Genomic DNA, 18,677 nt, shown 5'->3' on the forward strand with positions numbered 1-18,677 from the left:
TATATATGTATGAAAACCGTGTACTCATAAATTTATAAGAATAATTAGGGGCTGGGAATATGGCCTAGTGGCAAGAGTGCTTGCCTCATATACATGAAGCCCTGGGTTCGATTCCTCAGCACCACATATACAGAAAACGGCTAGAAGTGGCACTGTGGCTCAAGTGATAAGAGTGCTAGCCTTGAGCAAAAAGAAGCCAGGGACAGTGCTCAGGCCCTGAGTCCAAGGCCCAGGACTGGCCAAAAAAAAAAAAAAAAGAATAATTATTATACGTTAATCAAAATTAAAAATTAAAATATCAAGCTATGCTGCACAAAGTAAACATGAAGCATTGACAGTAATGGAATGTAAAATAGGGACTTTACTTAAATAGCATTAGAAGATAATTATCACTATTCACTTAATACAATTGCATTTTTCCTCTTATAGACTCTCTCAAAATACCCAAACATTTCCACAAGACAATTCTTTTCTAATGTAATGTCTTTTTTATTTTATCCTATTTCTTAACTACTAGAAATCAAATTACATCAAAATCCAATTGCTTAATTGTTTTCTATTATTCCACTTTGTTCAGCTCTAAACACTATCTATATAATGTGAAACACACAGCAGCTGTACTTCTTTTCCTTCCCAAGATAAATAGGATTTTATTCCTAAACTGTTTTAGGAATTAAAAAAAGAAACAAATTGGGCTGGGATGTAGCTCAGTGGCAAAGTGCTTGTCTAGCAAGTGCAACATCCCGGGTTTATCCCCACTACCAAAAAGAAAAGACAAACACACACACACACACACACACACACACACACACACACACACACGGCACTGGTGACTCATACCTATAATCCCAGCTACTCGGCAGGCTGAGATCTGAGGATCATGGTTCAAAACCAACCAGGCTAGGAAAGTCTCCATGAGACTCTCATTTCCAATTAAAAACTGGAAGTGGCAATGTGAACATGGGAAAGCACTAGCCTTGAGCAAAAGAGCTCAAGGACAGTGCTCAGTGCCCATGCCCTGAGGCAAAGCCCCATAACTAAAAAAAAAAAAAAAAAAAAAAAAAAGAGGTACTAATTATTTTGCCATAAGTATTCTTAAAAATCTCATGTTTTGAAGGAGTGTCAGACTAAAATAAAAAATTATTAATGTTTTCAGGTTATTTGCTTGAAAACACAATTTAAGATTTGGGAAGTAGAAATTAGAGCCTACATCTCTATATCACAAATTAAGTATCCAAAATTCTCATCTACACCCACCAACTTACACAAGTAATGAAACTGGATCCATTTATTTATATACCTTACAAACTTTAGGCCAATATAAGAAGCCGAAGATATCTGATAAGACTTTGCACATGTAGGAACTGAGGCTAAAAAGAATACAAGACAATTGCCCTGAACTACAAATTGCATGGGATTAGAAGTCAGACCTCTGTCATCCTTTATAATTCTGACAAAAATAGGAAAGACCCAACCTCTAAGTGAAGGACTCTAAATTCTGCGCCCCCTTCACGTTCACACTCACAAATATTGGAACATATGTTCACTCATGGGCATGAACACACAGACACAATACAGGCAAGTTAGCAGGTACAGACACACACGTAAACAAAAGCACACATTCTCCAAACTGGAAATCACAAAGAATATAGCTGACACTAATTCACAATTAATTGTAATAAAATATAGAACAGAAATCTAGCTATAAGGATCTATATATTACCTAAAATTGCTTCGATACCTTCTGTTTTAAAATGTATATAGTATATGCGCACATACATGTAATGTTTATATAATCAATTTTTAAGGTTTTCTCAGTTTTAATGCCTGGAATAGTAATAACTATAAAATAACCACATATAACCCACAATGATATAAAGGTCTCTGGGGTACTCCAAGTTTTAAGAGTGCTAAGGGATCCTGGAACCAAAAAGTTTGAGAATCTTACCTTAGAGCTTCTGAAAGGAAGCTAATGTAGTTGGAGCTTAGAAATTAAGAAAGACTGGTAAGCTATATTTCTAGATGGATAGACAATTTGTCAGTCATAGTAAGGAGTTTGAATTTTATACAATTTTCAATTGAGGAATTTAAAGCAAAGTGACATGATCACAATTGTGTTTTTTAAAAAGTGTATGAGAGACAACATGTTTACTGAAGTTGGGAGATTTGAGCTGGAGACTAATCAATAAAGCCAAGACATATCCTTGAAAGCTAAAGTATTTAACTTTAAATCTGGAAAGTTCAGACAATATAAAATGTTGCCATTTTAATGTCAAGGAACTAGGGTTCTGTAGATTTGGAAGTGGGGTGAAAATAAGAATCAATTTATCCAATTATTTTAGAAAATGTCACAAAAACAAACCCATACTCAATATCCTTATATAAGGATTTTTTTTTTAATTACTTAACATCAGGCCTTTTATTGCTCACTGATGTGGATTCTGGGATGTCTAAGACCAAGATGGTGGCACAGTCTGATTGTGAGGGAAGCCCTCTTCTGGGTTTGCTGATGGCTCTCTTTTCCTTACAGTCTTCTGCTGCTGCTTTTTTTTTTTTTTTTTCCAAATTTTTATTATCAAACTGATGTACAGAGAGGTTACAGTTTCATACGTTAGGCACTGGATACATTTTTTGTACTGTTTGTTACCTCGTCCCTCATATCCCACTCCCTCCTCCCCCTTTCCCTTTCCCCCCATGAGGTGTTCAGTTCACTTACACCAAACAGTTTTACAAGTATTGCTTTTGTAGTTGTTTGTCTTTTTTTACCCTGTGTCTCTCAATTTTGGTATTCCCTTTTAATTTCCTAGTTCTAATACCAGTATACACGGTTTCCAATATACTCAGTAAGATTACAGAGATAGTGTAGGTACAACCACAGGAAGGTGATACAAGAACATCATCAATAATAGAAGCTACAGATTCATATGGGACGTTGAAAGTAGTTACAACTGTGATATAACAATCGTTTCCATAACATGGAGTTCATTTCACTTAGCATCATCTTAGGTGTTCATAAGGGTATAGCTATTGGGCTCTTGTGATCCTCTGCTGTGACTTGCCTAAACCTGTACTAATGATTCCCAATAAGGGAGACCATAGAGTCCATGTTTCTTTGGGCCTGGCTCACTTCACTTAGTATAATTTTTTCCAAGTCCTTCCATTTCCTTACAAATGGGGCAATGTCACTCTTTCTGATAGAGGCATAAAATTCCATTGTGTATATGTATCACATTTTCCTGATCCATTCTTCTACTGAGGGGCATCTGGGTTGGTTCCAGATTCTAGCTATGACAAATTACACTGCGATGAACATGGTTGTGCTGGTGGTTTTACTGTGATTTTGTTTGTGGTCTTTTGGATAGATACCCAAAAGTGGGGCTGCTGGGTCATAGGGGAGTTCTATATTTAGCCTTCTGAGGAATCTCCATACTGCTTGCCAGAGTGGCTGAACCAGTTTACATTCCCACCAACAATGAAGTAGAGTTCTCTTTTGGCCACATCCCCTCCAACAATTGTTATTGTTAGTTTTCTTGATATATGACATTGTTACTGGGGTGAGATGGAATCTCAATGTTGTTTTGATTTGCATTTCTTTTATGGCCAGTGAAGTAGAGCACTTTTTCATATGTCTCTTGGCCATTCTCTTTTCCTCATCAGAGAAGTCTCTTTTTAAGTCTTTAGCCCACTTGTTGAGAGGGCTGTTGGTTCTTTGTGGTTTTGTTTTGGAGGAATGTAACTTTTTTAGTTCTACATATATTTTACAAGGCGAGCACTCTTGCCACTAGGCCATATCCCCAGCCCCCTTTTTTTTTTGGGGGGGTATCTTTTTTTTTTTGGCCAGTCCTGGGGCTTGGACTCAGGGCCTGAGCACTGTCCCTGGCTTCTTTTTGCTCAAGGCTAGCACTCTGCCACTTGAGCCACAGCGCTACTTCTGGCCATTTTCTGTATATGTGGTGCTGGGGAATCGAACCCAGGGCCTCATGTATATGAGGCAGGCACTCTTGCCACTAGGCTATATCCCCAGCCCTCTACATATATTTTAGATATGAGGCCTTTGTCCGTTGAATGGCCGGTAAAGATCTTCTCCCAGTCTGTGGGCTTTCTGTTTATCTTGCGAGCTATGTCCTTTGCCATGCAGCAGCTCTGCAGTTTGATGCAGTCCCATTTGTCCAACCTTTCTTTGATTTGTAGCATTTCTGGGTCTTTGTTAAGGAAGTTCCGTCCTGCGCCAAGGAGCCCAAGTGTTTCTCCTACTCCTTCCTTTAGTGTTTTCAGGGTGTCTGTTTTGATTTCGAGGTCTTTAATCCATTTGGAATTGATTTTGGTGCAGGGTGATATATAAGGATCTAGTTTTAGTTTGTTGCATGTGTTGAACCAGTTTTGCCAGCACCATTTGTTAAAGAGGCTATCTTTCTTCCAAACTATTGTTTTAGCTTCTTTATCAAAGATTAAGTAGGTGTAGTTCTGTGTGTTCATTTCTGGGTCTTCAAGCCTGTTCCGGTGCCAATACCAAGCTGTTTTTATTACTATAGCTTTATAATTATAAGGATGTTGTAAGTCACATTTTCAACTTTTTCTTTTCTTTTCTCTTTTCAGAGCTAACTATCTTACACAGGCAATGGCTCTGCCACTGTACTATATATCACTGTTACTGAATAATTTTACTTTATTCATGTTTTAATTCATTTAGCCCTTCATTTTATTTTGTTTGGTGCAGTACTCCAGATTGAACTCAGGGCCTCAAACATACTATGAAAGTGCTCAACATATGAGTTACACCCCAAGCCCCAGCCCTTAAATTTTTGAGTCAGGATCTCAATATATATCTCAGGCTAGCTTTGAACTGGCTGTGAAACCCAACCTGGTTTTGAACTTGAAGTCTTTCTGCCTCTGCTTCTCAAGTGTTGAGAATGCAAGATGCATGTACCACTATGACTCTGACTTTTTCTAAAGATGGAAACCCATGAGATATTAATTCACAAACCTCATTTGACATACCAGGAGAATAAATGGATCTTCAAATTTGTCCATTCAATAATATGATGGACACTGTGTCGCTACCATGGGTACAGAGGCAAAACAAAAAAAAAAACAGAAAATATCTCAGCTCTCATGAAGTTTATGCTACACAATAATGGGTGGAAATCTTTGAAGACTCATGGCAAAACACTCAAGATATTTTAATCAGTTAATCAATGTAGACAAACATTCATGTGTACTGGGATCTGGGAACAAGACATGGATAAGAGACATCCCTTAAGAAGTTCAATCTCTATTAGAGATACAAAACATGCACTTTTCGTTACAATGCAAAGTGTGCTAGGCTCTATTATAGATGTATCTGTGATACACTAACCCAAAAAGAAGTACAAGAAGGATGTCAAGAAGATAATGTTAAAAGAGATCTGCTGGGACTGGGAATATTGCCTAGTGGCAAGAGTGCTTGCCTCCTATACATGAAGCCCTGGGTTCAATTCCCCAGCACCACATATACAGAAAACTGCCAGTTGTGGCAGAGTGCTAGCCTTGAGCAAAAAGAAGCCAGGGACAGTGCTCAGGCCCTGAGTCCAAGGCCCAGGACTGGCAAAAAAAACAAAAGAAAACAAGCTTAATCTCTGAGGTCAGGACTTTATAAGTGTGAAATCAGAGTGTTAGGGAGGCCAGCTTCTTCTGGAAACCTTGGAGAAACTCTCCAGTAGATTTTCTTTGCTTTTGTTGGTTGCTGTTAGTCCAACACATGCCCTGGCTTGTAGACACATCTGTCGAGTTTTGTGTTTCTGTTCATACACAGCCTTCTCAGTGTCGGTGTATTATTTCCTATCTCTTATGGGGATAGTAACATTGGATTTTGAATTTATTTCATTCCATTACAATCTCTCTACTCCTTTTGTGCCAGTTTTGGGGCTTGAACTCAAGGCCTGGTCATTGTCCTTGAGCTTTTTTGCTCAGAGATAGTGTTCTACCACAGCTCCATTTCTAGTCACAGCTCCACTTCTAGCTTTGAGTTGTTAATTGAAGTAAGAGTCTCGGGACTTTTTTGCCTAGGCTGAATTAATAATAGCTAACCCCAAGGTGGTCCTCAACACTGCCTGTCAAATCTACTTATGACTGACAACACCATACTCTTCTATTACTGTTTCAATCTCCTAGGTTCTTACTCTCACCACTTTTATCAATTGACCTGGGCTCCTATTTTGTAGAAAAAGAAATCAAATCATCACACAAAATTCCCAACTCCCACACCTGCTCTCATTATTTCTCACTTCCCTCTAAGTTAACCTTTAAATACAAGGCTCTCCTTCTACCTGTACCTTGTTTCTTGTCTTCACTCAGAATCTTACTAATATTAATTACCACTCTATTTTCCTATAACACTCAGCTTTTCCCTCAACTAGATGATTCCCACCAACTTATAAACAAGATTTTTTTTCCATTTAAAAACAAAATCAGGAAGTAAAGCTGTGGCTCAAAGTAGTAGATAGAGCTCTTGAGCAAAAAAGCTCAGGGAGGGCTGGGAACGGGGCTCAGCAGTAGAATGACTGCCTAGCATGCATGAAGTCCTGGGTTCGATTCCTCAGCACCACATAAACAGAAAAAGCCAGAACTGGCGCTGTGGCTCAAGTGCTAGAGTGCTAGCTAGCCTTAAGCAAGAAGCCAGGGACAGTGCTCAGGCCGAATTTAAGCCCCAGGACTGGCAAAAAAAAAAAAGCTCAGGTTTTGTGTTCTAGCCTCACTGCCTACCAACCAACCAAACAAAAAACAAACAATATCTCTATAAAATGCCACCTCTCTTCTCAAAGCTATATATTCCATCATACTCCCTCTTTCTGACTTTTCTTCCTCCTCAGCTCCTCATCCACCAGGAATAAATATGTATTTGTACAGTGACTGACTTCTCTAGCTCTGTAGTCGCAGGTCCCTCACTTAGTCCCTGTAAAATGAGCATAGCTATATATTAACAAATGTATCTCATGGGGCTGCTGTAAGAATCAAATGAAGAAATAGTTTTAAAAAAAAACACCTTAATGATAGTCAGCCCAATAAGGGTTAGAAATATCATTGCTGTTAACAATATCTTGTACCCATCTTCTACCTAGACTACTAACTACACAAGATGGACCTCATGAAGTCATCTCGAATTTACTTATCCCTCCATTCCAATCCACCATAGATTTTGTTGATATGTTTCCTCTTACTTCTTCTAATGCTAAATACTTTCCTCTACTTCTACTATCTTATTCCAATTATCATAACCTCACATGTGTAATAAGAAACTCCCAAATGATTTCCTACATTCATTTGTCATTTCCCCAAGTTTTCTCTATACGCAGCTTGAATGACCTATTCTAATTTCACAGTGGAGGTTATTATGTAGTTAAAAACACCTTTCATTGTTACATAAAGACATATTTATAGCCTATAAAACCAACCAGACTCAGTCCCTACTAGTTCAATCTTACCTTACATCTTACCTTTTTTTTAACCTTCTGCTTTCAAAGCATTTACCTAGTTCAGATCTTCAAATGAACTATGTTGTTGCTCATCACTGGTGCTACGCATTTGCTAGTCTTCTACTGCAATATAGGAATGATATTCTTAGTTCTTTTACCCTAAATAATTCTATTCATCCTTTATGTCTTAGGTCAGTGGTAATTTTCTTAGGTAGTGTTCCTTCCTTGACAATGTAGAATAGGCTCTCATTACTAGATACCTTTCATAGCAGCTAACATTTTAATTTCTTCTTTAAGCTATTATTCCCGCAACAAATCCCTCTGGTGACAAGCTCCATAAGCCAATCTCCAAAATTAATCCAGGCTCCACAATTAACAGCAATGACTCTGACCTTTTTTGCTTACTATCTTATCCCAAGTACCCAGTATAACTTCTGGTACATAACTAGTGCTTAATTCATATATACTAAGTCAAAACTAAAGTCCAATTTCAAGGTTACAAATAACTTATTTAAAAACATGACAGAAAGTGAGGGAAAGAGTGACACTGTCCAAAAAGAAATGTACTCTTTACCTAATGTATATAACTATAAGCCCTCTGTACATTCCCTTTATGATAACAATTTTTTTAAAATATGTAAGTTTATAACCAGTATATTGTCTTTGTGGTTCTTGACCAAAGCTAAGTTTTTGTACTGATGGCTACAGTGAACCATGTTAAAGATATTAAAATCAACAAGTGTGGTGGGAAGGTAAGTGTAGTGGGAAAGTGTATTGTTCCGCTGTTACTTTAAAGAAAGAGTAAACGTGCAGAACATTTCAAGACAGACAGCTGAGTTTCTCTTTAAGCATTAGTTCTCAATTTTTGTTCTACTCTAACCCAAGTATAGATATCACTAGTATTTGCTACTACTGCTATCAATCAGTGCCTGTGATTCAGCAAATACCACAGTGGGTGGGACATTTAAAATAGCGATGGGATTTCAAGGGGTACTACTTCACCACTTGAGAATATTCTGATATTCCCTGCCATGTTCAGCACTTTATATACATGTCTCTTCCCAAACATAATTTGTGGCCAAAAAAAGTCACACAGATGTTACATTTAATTAAAACTGTAAAATTTTTTTTATTTTATTTTTTGCCAGTCCTGGGCCTTGGGCTCAGGGCCTGAGCACTGTCCCTGGCTTCTTTTTGCTCAAGGCTAGCACTCTGCCACTTGAGCCACAGCGCCACTTCTGGCCGTTTTCTATATATGTGGTGCGGGGGAATCGAACCTAGGACTTCATGTATAAAAGGCGAGCACTCTACCACTAGGCCATATTCCCAGCCCTGTAATATTTTTTTTAAAGCCAGTGTTTTCCTACTAGATTAGATGAAGTATAGTATTACCTAAAAACACAAGGAGTGGTAAGTGGCAACTTAGAAGGCTACAAAGACTGACTTAGATACAATATAATCTAAATTATCAATTTCTAAAACCACTTAACTTGATGTATGCATTTGTTATACAAACCATAAGCAGCCTCAATGATTATTTCTTTATGTCCATATAACTAACACAGTAGAACTAATTCATATACTTACTAAGAAATAAAAGTGATTTAAAAAAATATAGAGGGGGCTGGGAATATGCCTTAGTAGTAGAGTGCTTGCCTTGCATGCATGAAGCCCTGTGTTCTATTCCTCAGCACCACATAAACAGAAACAGCCAAAGTGGTGCTGTGGCTCAAGTGTTAGAGTGCTAGCCTTGAGCAAAATGAAGCCAGGGACAGTGCTCAGGCCCAGAGTCCAAGCCCCAGGACTGACCAAAAAGTATACATATATAAATATATGCATACATATTTACATATATAAATATATATATATGGAGAGAGAGAGAAAGAGAGAGAGAAAAAGAGAGAGAGAGATCTCCTTTAGGTTTATAAGGCTGATAATAGTTTATGGAGCAACACCTGAAATTCTGCAAATGGTATACCCACCTGTCTGCTTTGAAAGACACTGCTGACAATTAGCCTTTCCACAGGAATACACAACTGATCTGTCAAAACTACAGTCTGGGTGCTGGTGGCTCACACTGTAATCCTAGCTACGAGTGGCTGAGATCTGAGGATTGTGGTTCAAAGCCAGCCCAGGCAGAAGGCCTTGAGTTCAAGCCCCATCACCAATTTAGAACAAGAAAAAACTACAGACGATGCTGTAGGTATAAAGATTAACACCAAATACAGATGAGTCAACTGCAGCTGAAAATACACAGAAATCAATCCAAACCAAATTTATCTCTCCCTTCACCATTTTCTAAAATCTATGAATCATGCTGAAAAAAACACACTTATATTGTGATGTATTGGCCAATTCCTATTTTGAGAAATTATGGTACTTCCTAAGCCAGGACGTGGAATCAGAGCATTTAATCATAAATTCTGAAAATAAGAACATGTATAATTTATTACACATACAATCTATTATTTAGATGAATACTCATTCAAAATATCTAAAGAATGGAAAAAGTGAGTTCCACTTCCATCACACACAATGATCTAATTTCTTTGAAATTACATTTTTATCTGACATAAAAACATCACTGTTGGGCTGGGAATATGGCCTAGTGGTAGAGTACGTGCCTAGCATTCATGAAGCTCTGGGTTCGATTCCTCAGCACCACATACATAGAAACAGCCAGAAGTGGTGCTGTGGCTCAAGTGGTAGAATACTAGCCTTGAGCAAAAATAAGCCAAGGGTCAAAGGCTGTGCTCAGGCCCTGAGTTCAAGGCCCACGACTGGCAAAAAAATAAAAATAAAAAAAATCACTGTTTAGTTCTTTAGGTTACCTAAAAAATGAATTCGGGCTGAGCCCCAGTGGCTCACACCTAGCTACTCCTAGGTAATCCTAGCTACTCTGAAGGCTGAGGTCTGAGGATCATGGTTCAAAGCAAGCCTAGGCAGTTAATCCCAGAAAAAGCTGCAAGTGGAACTGTGGCTCAAGTGGTAGAGCACTAGGCTTGGGCAAAGGAAGCTCAGGGACAGCACCTGGCCCAGAGTTCAGGCCCCAGGACAGGCAAAAAATATGGAATCTTTTCACTTTTAAAAAGACATTTATGGGGCTAGGAATATGGCCTAGTGGCAAGAGTGCTCGCCTCGTATACATGAAGCCCAGGGTTCAATTCCTGAGCACCACATATATAGAAAACGGCCAGAAGTGGTGCTGTGGCACAAGTGGCAGAGTACTAGCCTTGAGCAAAAGGAAGCCAGGGACAGTGCTCAGGCCCTGAGTTCAAGGCCCAAGACTGGCAAAAAAAAAAAAAAGCCATTTATCATTACATATGAAACTGTAACCGCTCTGTACTTCACTATGACAATAAAGGAAAAAAAATTAAAACCATTTGTCAAAGGGCACTGGTGGCTCATGCCTGTAATCCTGGCTACTCAGGAGGCTGAGATCTTAAGCCAGCCAGCGCAAGCTTGGAGACGTGGATCTCCAGTTAATCACAGAAAAAGCAGGAAATGGATCTGTGGCTCAAGAGATGGAGTGCAAGCCTTGAGCTCAGGGACAGTGCCCAGGCCCATAGTTCACGACCCAGAACCAGCTGTTTTTTTTAACCCATTTATCTTTAGTAGACATTTAAGCCTGTCAATGATAAGAAATTTCAACTCTTAATCTTTGTTTTTAAAGCTGAAATATTGTCCTTAATACCATCTGATGCAATTTCAATAACCATTAATCAAGAGACATTTTTAATTTACTCACATGAAGTAATTACCTTCATAGCAGCACTTTCATTCTAAGTTTTTCAAAAATGATGGGAGAAATCAATAGACTTCTCAGTGGAGAAGTCACAAAATCCTGAGTTTGTAAATGTATACCAATCAAAGATTAATTATACCACATTCCTAATGGCTATAGGAGAGAAAGAATGCTGACCACTAAACAAGAACAGTGTTTGACATATATATTAATTTGGATACAATGGGCATTTTCAATTACTACAAATAATAGCAATGCTAATATCCTAATTGTACCTACTTAAAATGAAATACTGTTCTCTTTTTAAATTGCCCGGTTATAAATTGCTCTATATGTATTAATGTAAATATGTCATGAATTCTAAATATTGTGCCCTAAGTTTAAATAGTCTAAATAGTGCCCTAAGTTTAATTTTCCATATAATATGAAAGATACACTCACCCCCACGCTACTCTCACCACCACTTTTAGGCAGTCAGACCTTGGGAAATACCATGAAGTACCAGCACATAAACATCAATGTTAGAAGTTATTTGAATGAGAGGGAGTTCAGGAGATATCTGCCTATAATTTAAGGAACAATTATGTGTGTAAACAAAGATAACCATACGTTGGTACACATTCCACTCAAATTTCCAAAGAGCTTTGAATCAGATTCCCCTAAACAGTTCATGCAAGACTGTTCAGTCACGGATGTTACTTTGGGTCGGGAAAATGAATATAATCAGGACTGCGTCTCTCTGAAAACACACCAGTCTGAGAAAGTAGATCTGCAAAGCTCATAGGTGGGCCCAGGTATCCTCCTGGCAGAAAATCTTTTCTTAGGTTTGTTAATGTAAGACCTACAAGGAAGCCGAAGGTCAGTAGCTCCTGTTCCCTCCCGGGTGGCATACTAGAAAGGTGGATGACAGGACCTCGAGAGTGACCCACACGCAGGCTACACCCTTCTCTACAGCCCTTAGCTCGTTCCTTTCAGGCAGGTACACTCTTCCATCACAGGCCAAGGCCAGGTGCCTTGGTGGGCAAAGTCCCTGGGTCGTTTCCCAGGCGCGTTCCGTGGGACCTAACGCCCTCGGGTAGTGTGGGGCTGACGGCCTCCTCTGCCGGTCCCCCGCCCCCCGAGGCTCACCTCTAGCTTGTGGTTGATCTGGGACACTGTCTGGGCTTTGTGGCAGAGCTGCGCGAAGCAGGAGCTCAGGCTGGTCATCTTCTGTCGTCCCTCATAAGTGATGTCCGCCTGGTCCGGGTCGATCTCACCAAGGAGCAGATCCACGTCCACGAAGGCCTTGTCGAACTCCTTCTCCAGCACCTCCAGCCACCGGAACATGGACACCCCGCCGGGGGAGACCCCCACAGCACAGGAGGCGCCCCCGGAGCCCCCTCCGGCTCCTGCTGGGCAGGGGCCGCCCGAAGACATGGCGCCGTCCAGGGCCTCCCCCGACTGCTGCGGACCCTCGCCGCCCACCCGGCGCGAGGGGAACTGCTGGCACTGCGGGGACCTCCCCCACCGCGCGCACGCCCCGTCCGTCCCTTCCCTCCCCTCGCGCAGTTAACGCCGGTACAGCAGCCCCAGAGTGGCGGGAGCCGCCGGGATGCGGTGACGGCGAGAGACAGCAGACGGAAGACTCCTCCCGGCCCGCCCCCGCTGCGCATGCGTAGTGAAGAACCGGGCGGTCGCAGCCCGCTGGGAGGAAGTGGGCGGGACCTGGATGCGACCTTGGCCTATGAAAGGCCTCAGCCAGGGACCTGACTGTCCACGTCCAAGTTGACAACTGGCCAGCCAGTGCTCCAGTCCTCGATAAAGGAGGGGGAGTCCGCTTCCAAACTGGAAAGGCCCAAGGAAGAAGAAGATATCCACGTGGGAGAAAGGGACGGCTTTCGCCAGTGTTGCCTCACAGAGGGCGGGAGGCGTCCCCAATTCGTGGGGAAGAGTTGTCGCAGTGGCATCCAGGCCAGGATGGAACGCGGAGGGCGGTGTGAGCATGCGCGACAGCCACGTTTTACCTTTTCCATTCCAGTTCCTGCTTGACTTAGGGTGGGGTGGGTTTTTGCTCTGGTTGCACTTGGTAAACCAAATCCTAAATTCCAGGGCCTGTGGATTTGACTGACTCGGTTTCGCTGAATTAATAGAAAGCCTTTTCTGAAAAATCTGATAGGCCCGGATTCAGGTTCTGTAGTCTGTCACATTCTAGCCATCTTAGTTGTATTATTCAACCTGGAAGCCTATGTTCCCGATTTTACTTCACTTAGCAATAAGGCAAAATATAATGCTTAATGTCAGTGTTTGGCATATGCTCTTCTCCTTAATTACATTACAGGCTGTACATTTCTAAAGCAGTTACCTTGAGTGGTGTAGTCATTTCCAAAATTTATAATTCTCCTCCTGTGATATTTCAGAAAAACAAACTTATAAAGGTTCATACACTTATAAACATAGTGAATATGGGATGTGGTTGATGTATTGAGGACAAAACAAATGAGACCGAACCTCTACCACAAGCTAGCTTCTAGGTAGTCTAACTGAAAACTACAGCTTGCATTTTAATTTTACATGCTTTGAGAAAATTCAGCGATTTCCTTGTTTGCATTCTACCTGTTTAACCTCAACCACTTTTCTAGTTCAACAGCAGTCTGGAAAGGGAAAGAAACCAGTCTGATCAGAGTAAGCTGGTAGAGCCAGCTCTCATAAATTGCTTAGGGGAGTATTTGGGAGCTAAACCCAAAATCTTTTGTGATCTGTTCTTCTAATTAGTCTAAACCTGCACTGTATGCTCCTCACCAATAAGCAAGAAATCAGTTTTAGTTTGCACTGTAGGGTCTTTGGACAAACTGGTTAACATAAGTAATAAGGTCTCTTGGTTTCAGTAAATAGCTAAACACAGCTAACCATGATCTTGCCTGAAGCTTGCATTGGGACCTTTATAGAGATCTTAGTTTACAATAATATGAAAGTGAAATTTGCATCTTTCTGCAATCCCTCTTCAAAGGTTATTTTTGTCGTCAATATTTGCAAGAACATCATTGCTATAGCCATCAAATTCCCAGACACTTGCTCTACACTTAATATGTCAGCAATGTATTTGGGGGGAATTTTAACTAAATTAAAAAAAATATTCAGGAAGGAGGTATATGTGCAATCACAATAATAACTTCCAGTGGTTAAATACTTACTATGTGTTAGGCAGTGTGCTATTTACTTTATTTCCTTGATCCTCACAAAATCCTGTTAGGTAGGGCTAGTCACTTTTTTATAGATGAATCATCAAAAACTGAAATCCTATCAAGTAGGGATAGTCACTTTTTAATAGATGAATCATTGAAAACTGAACTTAGCAAGGTCATACAGCTAGAAATTTGCTGAGCTAGAATTTTCATCTAGGTGTCTTTTGTGTTAACAATGGGATACAGAAATAAAGAGGTCACCTCCTCCTCTGCTCCTCTTCCTCCTACTCCTACCCCCCCCCCCTCCACTTTTACTAGTACTAGGTATTGAGCTCAGGACCTTGCCTTTGGAAGCCGTCCTCTGTCTGTCACTTGAGCTACATTGCCAGTCCCCATATTTTCTGGTGCATTTTACCAATATAATAGATTGGAAAGTAAGTTCCAAAAGTTATTTTCAAAAAATCCCCAAATGAGCTGCAGTAAATGGAAAAAGACATTTTCTCTTTGATGTTGTTTTTGTTTTTTTTTGTCTTGATTGTTTAGTTGCTTTTTGGGTGGGTAAGAGGGGCAAAAAATGGAGGGACTAAGACTGGACAAATGCAGCAGTGGTTTCACTTGACACTATGTTGAAAATGAACTATGTAACTTGTGGGTGAGGACAGGTAGGAAAAACAGAGCAAGGAAAGGAGTGACATGGTCCAAAAAGAAAGGGACTCTTTACCTGACTTATATAACTGTAACCCCTCTGTTCATCATCTTTATAATAAAAATTTTTTTAAGACACAAAGGTGTGTGTGTGTGTAGGTATATACACATATCTATGGACACAAATCTATGGACATGCATGAAATATTAACAAAAAATCCATAATATTCATTGTTCATTAATTAGGACTTTTTAGTTTATATGTACCACACTTTAAATATAAATTCAATGTAAATTTCTTTTGTGAAATATTTCAATTGTATCATTGTGTGTAGGTGTCACTGAGGTGCATGTTAAGTGTTTATGTTTCCAGTGCTCTGATGATTGGTGAATATCTTCCTATTTGTCACATCCTATATATGCAGAACCCTTCCTTACCATATTGCCACTTCTCATTACAATTCTTTTTTTTTTTTTTAATATATATATATTTTTTTCGGCCAGTCCTGAGCCTTGGACTCAGGGCCTGAGCACTGTCCCTGGCTTCTTCCCGCTCAAGGCTAGCACTCTGCCACTTGAGCCACAGCGCCGCTTCTGGCCGTTTTCTGTATATGTGGTGCTGGGGAATCGAACCTAGGGCCTCATGTATCCGAGGCAGGCACTCTTGCCACTAGGCTATATCCCCAGCCCTCTCATTACAATTCTACATAGCACTTGCAACATACTATGTACATACATACCATCTTGGTACCATGTTATTACTTAAAATACTCAACATCAATATAGTCTAGTCATCTTGTTCAGTGTTTTCCAATTTTGCCAGTCTGGACAAAACATGGAAATTGACAAAAAATGGCTGATGTTCCAGTGCTGCCATCTGCTGTCTGTATAACTCTACATTTATTACTTTACCTACCCACTTGAGACTTATTTTCCCACAAATGAAAACAATGCGATGATTCTTCTATTTGAAGTTAGATTTGGTGAAACTGCCAATAAACTTTGGCAAATCATTCTGGTAAATGATTTGCACAACCCAATGCAGCTAAAATATGACACTCTTCTTTTATTCCTACAGGGTTTTGCCACTAAAAACAAGTTGGATGAAAACAATGGTAGAGTACCTGTCTACTTAGCCCTGTGTTCAACCCCAAATACCACCCAAGGAAGGAAGGGAGGGAGGGAGGGAGGAAACATAAATATCCACCTTGGACAGAGAGGGAGAAATTATTTATTGAAACCTGTGTTCCAGACTTTATACTAAGCTTTACTTGTCTCAGTTAACCCTACCAGGGAAAGGAAAAGAGATTAAGTGCTACTAGTGCTTATAAAAAGTTGTATGATGAATGAATAAAATCAAGAAAAATCTAACATCATTTCACTTGATCAATATGGGACATTTTGGGATATTTTACTCAGATGTATTGTTTATATTAAATATCTGCTTTTTAACAATTTGAAGTTTTCAGATAGTCATGTGGAAGAAGTAAGTTTGGATATCTCCAAGTGATTTTTTTATCCTCATTCTTTAGATAGATAGAGAGACAGACAGATAGAAAACGCTTACCCTCTTGTTCGTCAAACTTGAGAATTTTAGTGGAGTGATTTAGAACTGGCTCAGCCACCTCCTCTTCCAAAAAGCCTTCCCTCTGTACTCAGTCCCCATTTACTTTTCTGCCGATACCTGCTGTAGCATTGGCATATTATTTCGGAGCCCTTTAGACTATCAATTCCTTCCTTCTCAATAACTTGCTTACCATTGAACCCCAAATATAGGATCTACAGTGTCAGAATCGTGGGATAACGTCAATTATTAAACTATCCCAACATTATACCTAGGAAATTCTTTTTAAAAATCTATCACTTTTTAAGATGTACCTTTGGTATATGTTAGAAAACACAACTTTTATACTCTCTCAGGGTTTAGAGCTATTTATAAAATATCTATTTGTCATTAAAATTCAAGGAATATTTTTCCAACTTAAAGAGAAATGTTTAACAATGATCTTACTTACTTGTCTGGTAAACCCAGTAAATTTAGCCTTCAAAATTATTGTTTTTCTTTTTTTTTTTTGCCAGTCCTGGGCCTTGGACTCAGGGCCTGAGCACTGTCCCTGGCTTCTTTTTGCTCAAGGCTAGTGCTCTGCCACTTGAGCCACAGCACCACTTCTGGCCGTTTTCTATATATGTGGTGCTTGGGAATCGAACCCAGGGCTTCATGTATGAGGCAAGCACTCTTGCCACTAGGCCATATTCCCAGCCTATTTTGTTTTTCTTTAGTTAAAAGTTATTAGATGTTACATTTTGTGTGGTATATGCAAACCTAAAAATTTTATTTTTTAATTGGGTTTAAGTTATTACATGTATTTCACAGTATACATTTTAACTTTCACAATGAAGAAAATTGTCATTTTACTCTACATAGCTTGCGAAGTCTATGAACGTTAACAATAAAATCATTTTCTTCATTTTGGATGATATGTACATTGTGTTTCTTTTGTTTAGCAACATCTGTTCCCTCCTTCGTTCATTCCTTCCTTCCCATTCCCACCCATAGGTTGCTTAGTTCCTTTTCTTTTTTTCTTTCTTTTTTTTTTTTTTTGGCCGGTCCTGGGGCTTGGACTCAGGGCCTGAGCACTGTCCCTGGCTTCTTTTTGCTCAAGGCTAGCTAGCACTCTGCCACTTGAGCCACAGCGCCACTTCTGGCCATTTTCTGTATATGTGGTGCTGGGGAATCGAACCCAGGGCCTCATGTATATGAGGCAGGCACTCTTGCCACTAGGCCATATCCCCAGCCCGCTTAGTTCCTTTTCATCAGTGTCCAATGTAGTGATAGTCCCCTCTGCTATATTATTATTGGCTTTTTTTTCAAGTAAAAAGATGGACTTATTGGGAAAGAAAAAAGTATACTGACTGGCCAGGGTCACAGCCCAGACTGGGGAGCTGAAACTGCAACTGTAAAAAGGAGGCTGGCCAGGAGCTGGGACAGCAGGCTCTGGGCTCTGGGCCTTGCTCAGGGTTGGGTTATAAAGGCAAACACCACATGGTCAAGCTTGCTACATACAGGAGGCCAATGAGCTTACAACACTTACAGAGCATGCCAGGTCACTCTCAGGTGGCCAATGGAGTTACAGTCTGCCTCATAGCAACTGTTTGAACCAACCTATCATTTTAGACTTGGCCCATGGATTTGGCGGGGCTCACATGATGCAGGCAGATATGCCTATTCATGGGAGGGCACAGGTTTAACCTTAGACGGTCCACTACTCAGGTGGCCTAGTAGTTTACATAATCTTATCACAAGGAAGGGGAATTTCCCTGGATAGGGTGGGGGAGATCTTAGTGAAGATGGAGTTGGCTTATTATTGTTAAAACAAAACATTTAAAATTTCATTACTATATTCATATACCTTTATGCTGTTAAGGGTTAAGAGCTTTTTCACTATTACCTACTCTAAATGCTTCATTTACCCTTTTCCACAGATCCCATTATCTAAAACCACCATTTATTAACAATGATATCAGAGTTTACCAGTCATTAATTCATCCTCTTTTGTCTACTGTCAAGTTACTGTTTATTTCTCAGATTGTTAGCTTTCACAGGTCAAGCATAGCCTATGATCCTCTGTCATCTAAGTTTCTTGTAGATTAAAAATAAAACACATGTACATTCTA

At 39.9% G+C, this 18,677-nt stretch overlaps 1 protein-coding gene across 2 annotated transcripts in view; it reads right to left on the reverse strand.

Moving 5' to 3' along the window:
* The window catches only part of Gopc (golgi associated PDZ and coiled-coil motif containing), a 36,105-nt gene extending 23,279 nt beyond the window's left edge, over positions 1-12,826 (reverse strand). Inside the window, exon 1 of one of the 2 annotated variants that reach the window (XM_048353973.1) lies at positions 12,325-12,826. In XM_048353973.1, the coding sequence (XP_048209930.1) occupies positions 12,325-12,612 (288 nt within the window). In that variant the 5' untranslated portion in view covers positions 12,613-12,826. The remainder of the gene's footprint in view (positions 1-12,324) is intronic. The other variant, XM_048353974.1, reaches the window with a different exon arrangement.
* Positions 12,827-18,677: the final 5,851 nt, after the last annotated feature.

Source organism: Perognathus longimembris, chromosome 9 (genome assembly GCF_023159225.1).
Source record: "Perognathus longimembris pacificus isolate PPM17 chromosome 9, ASM2315922v1, whole genome shotgun sequence".
NCBI lineage: Eukaryota > Metazoa > Chordata > Mammalia > Rodentia > Heteromyidae > Perognathus > Perognathus longimembris.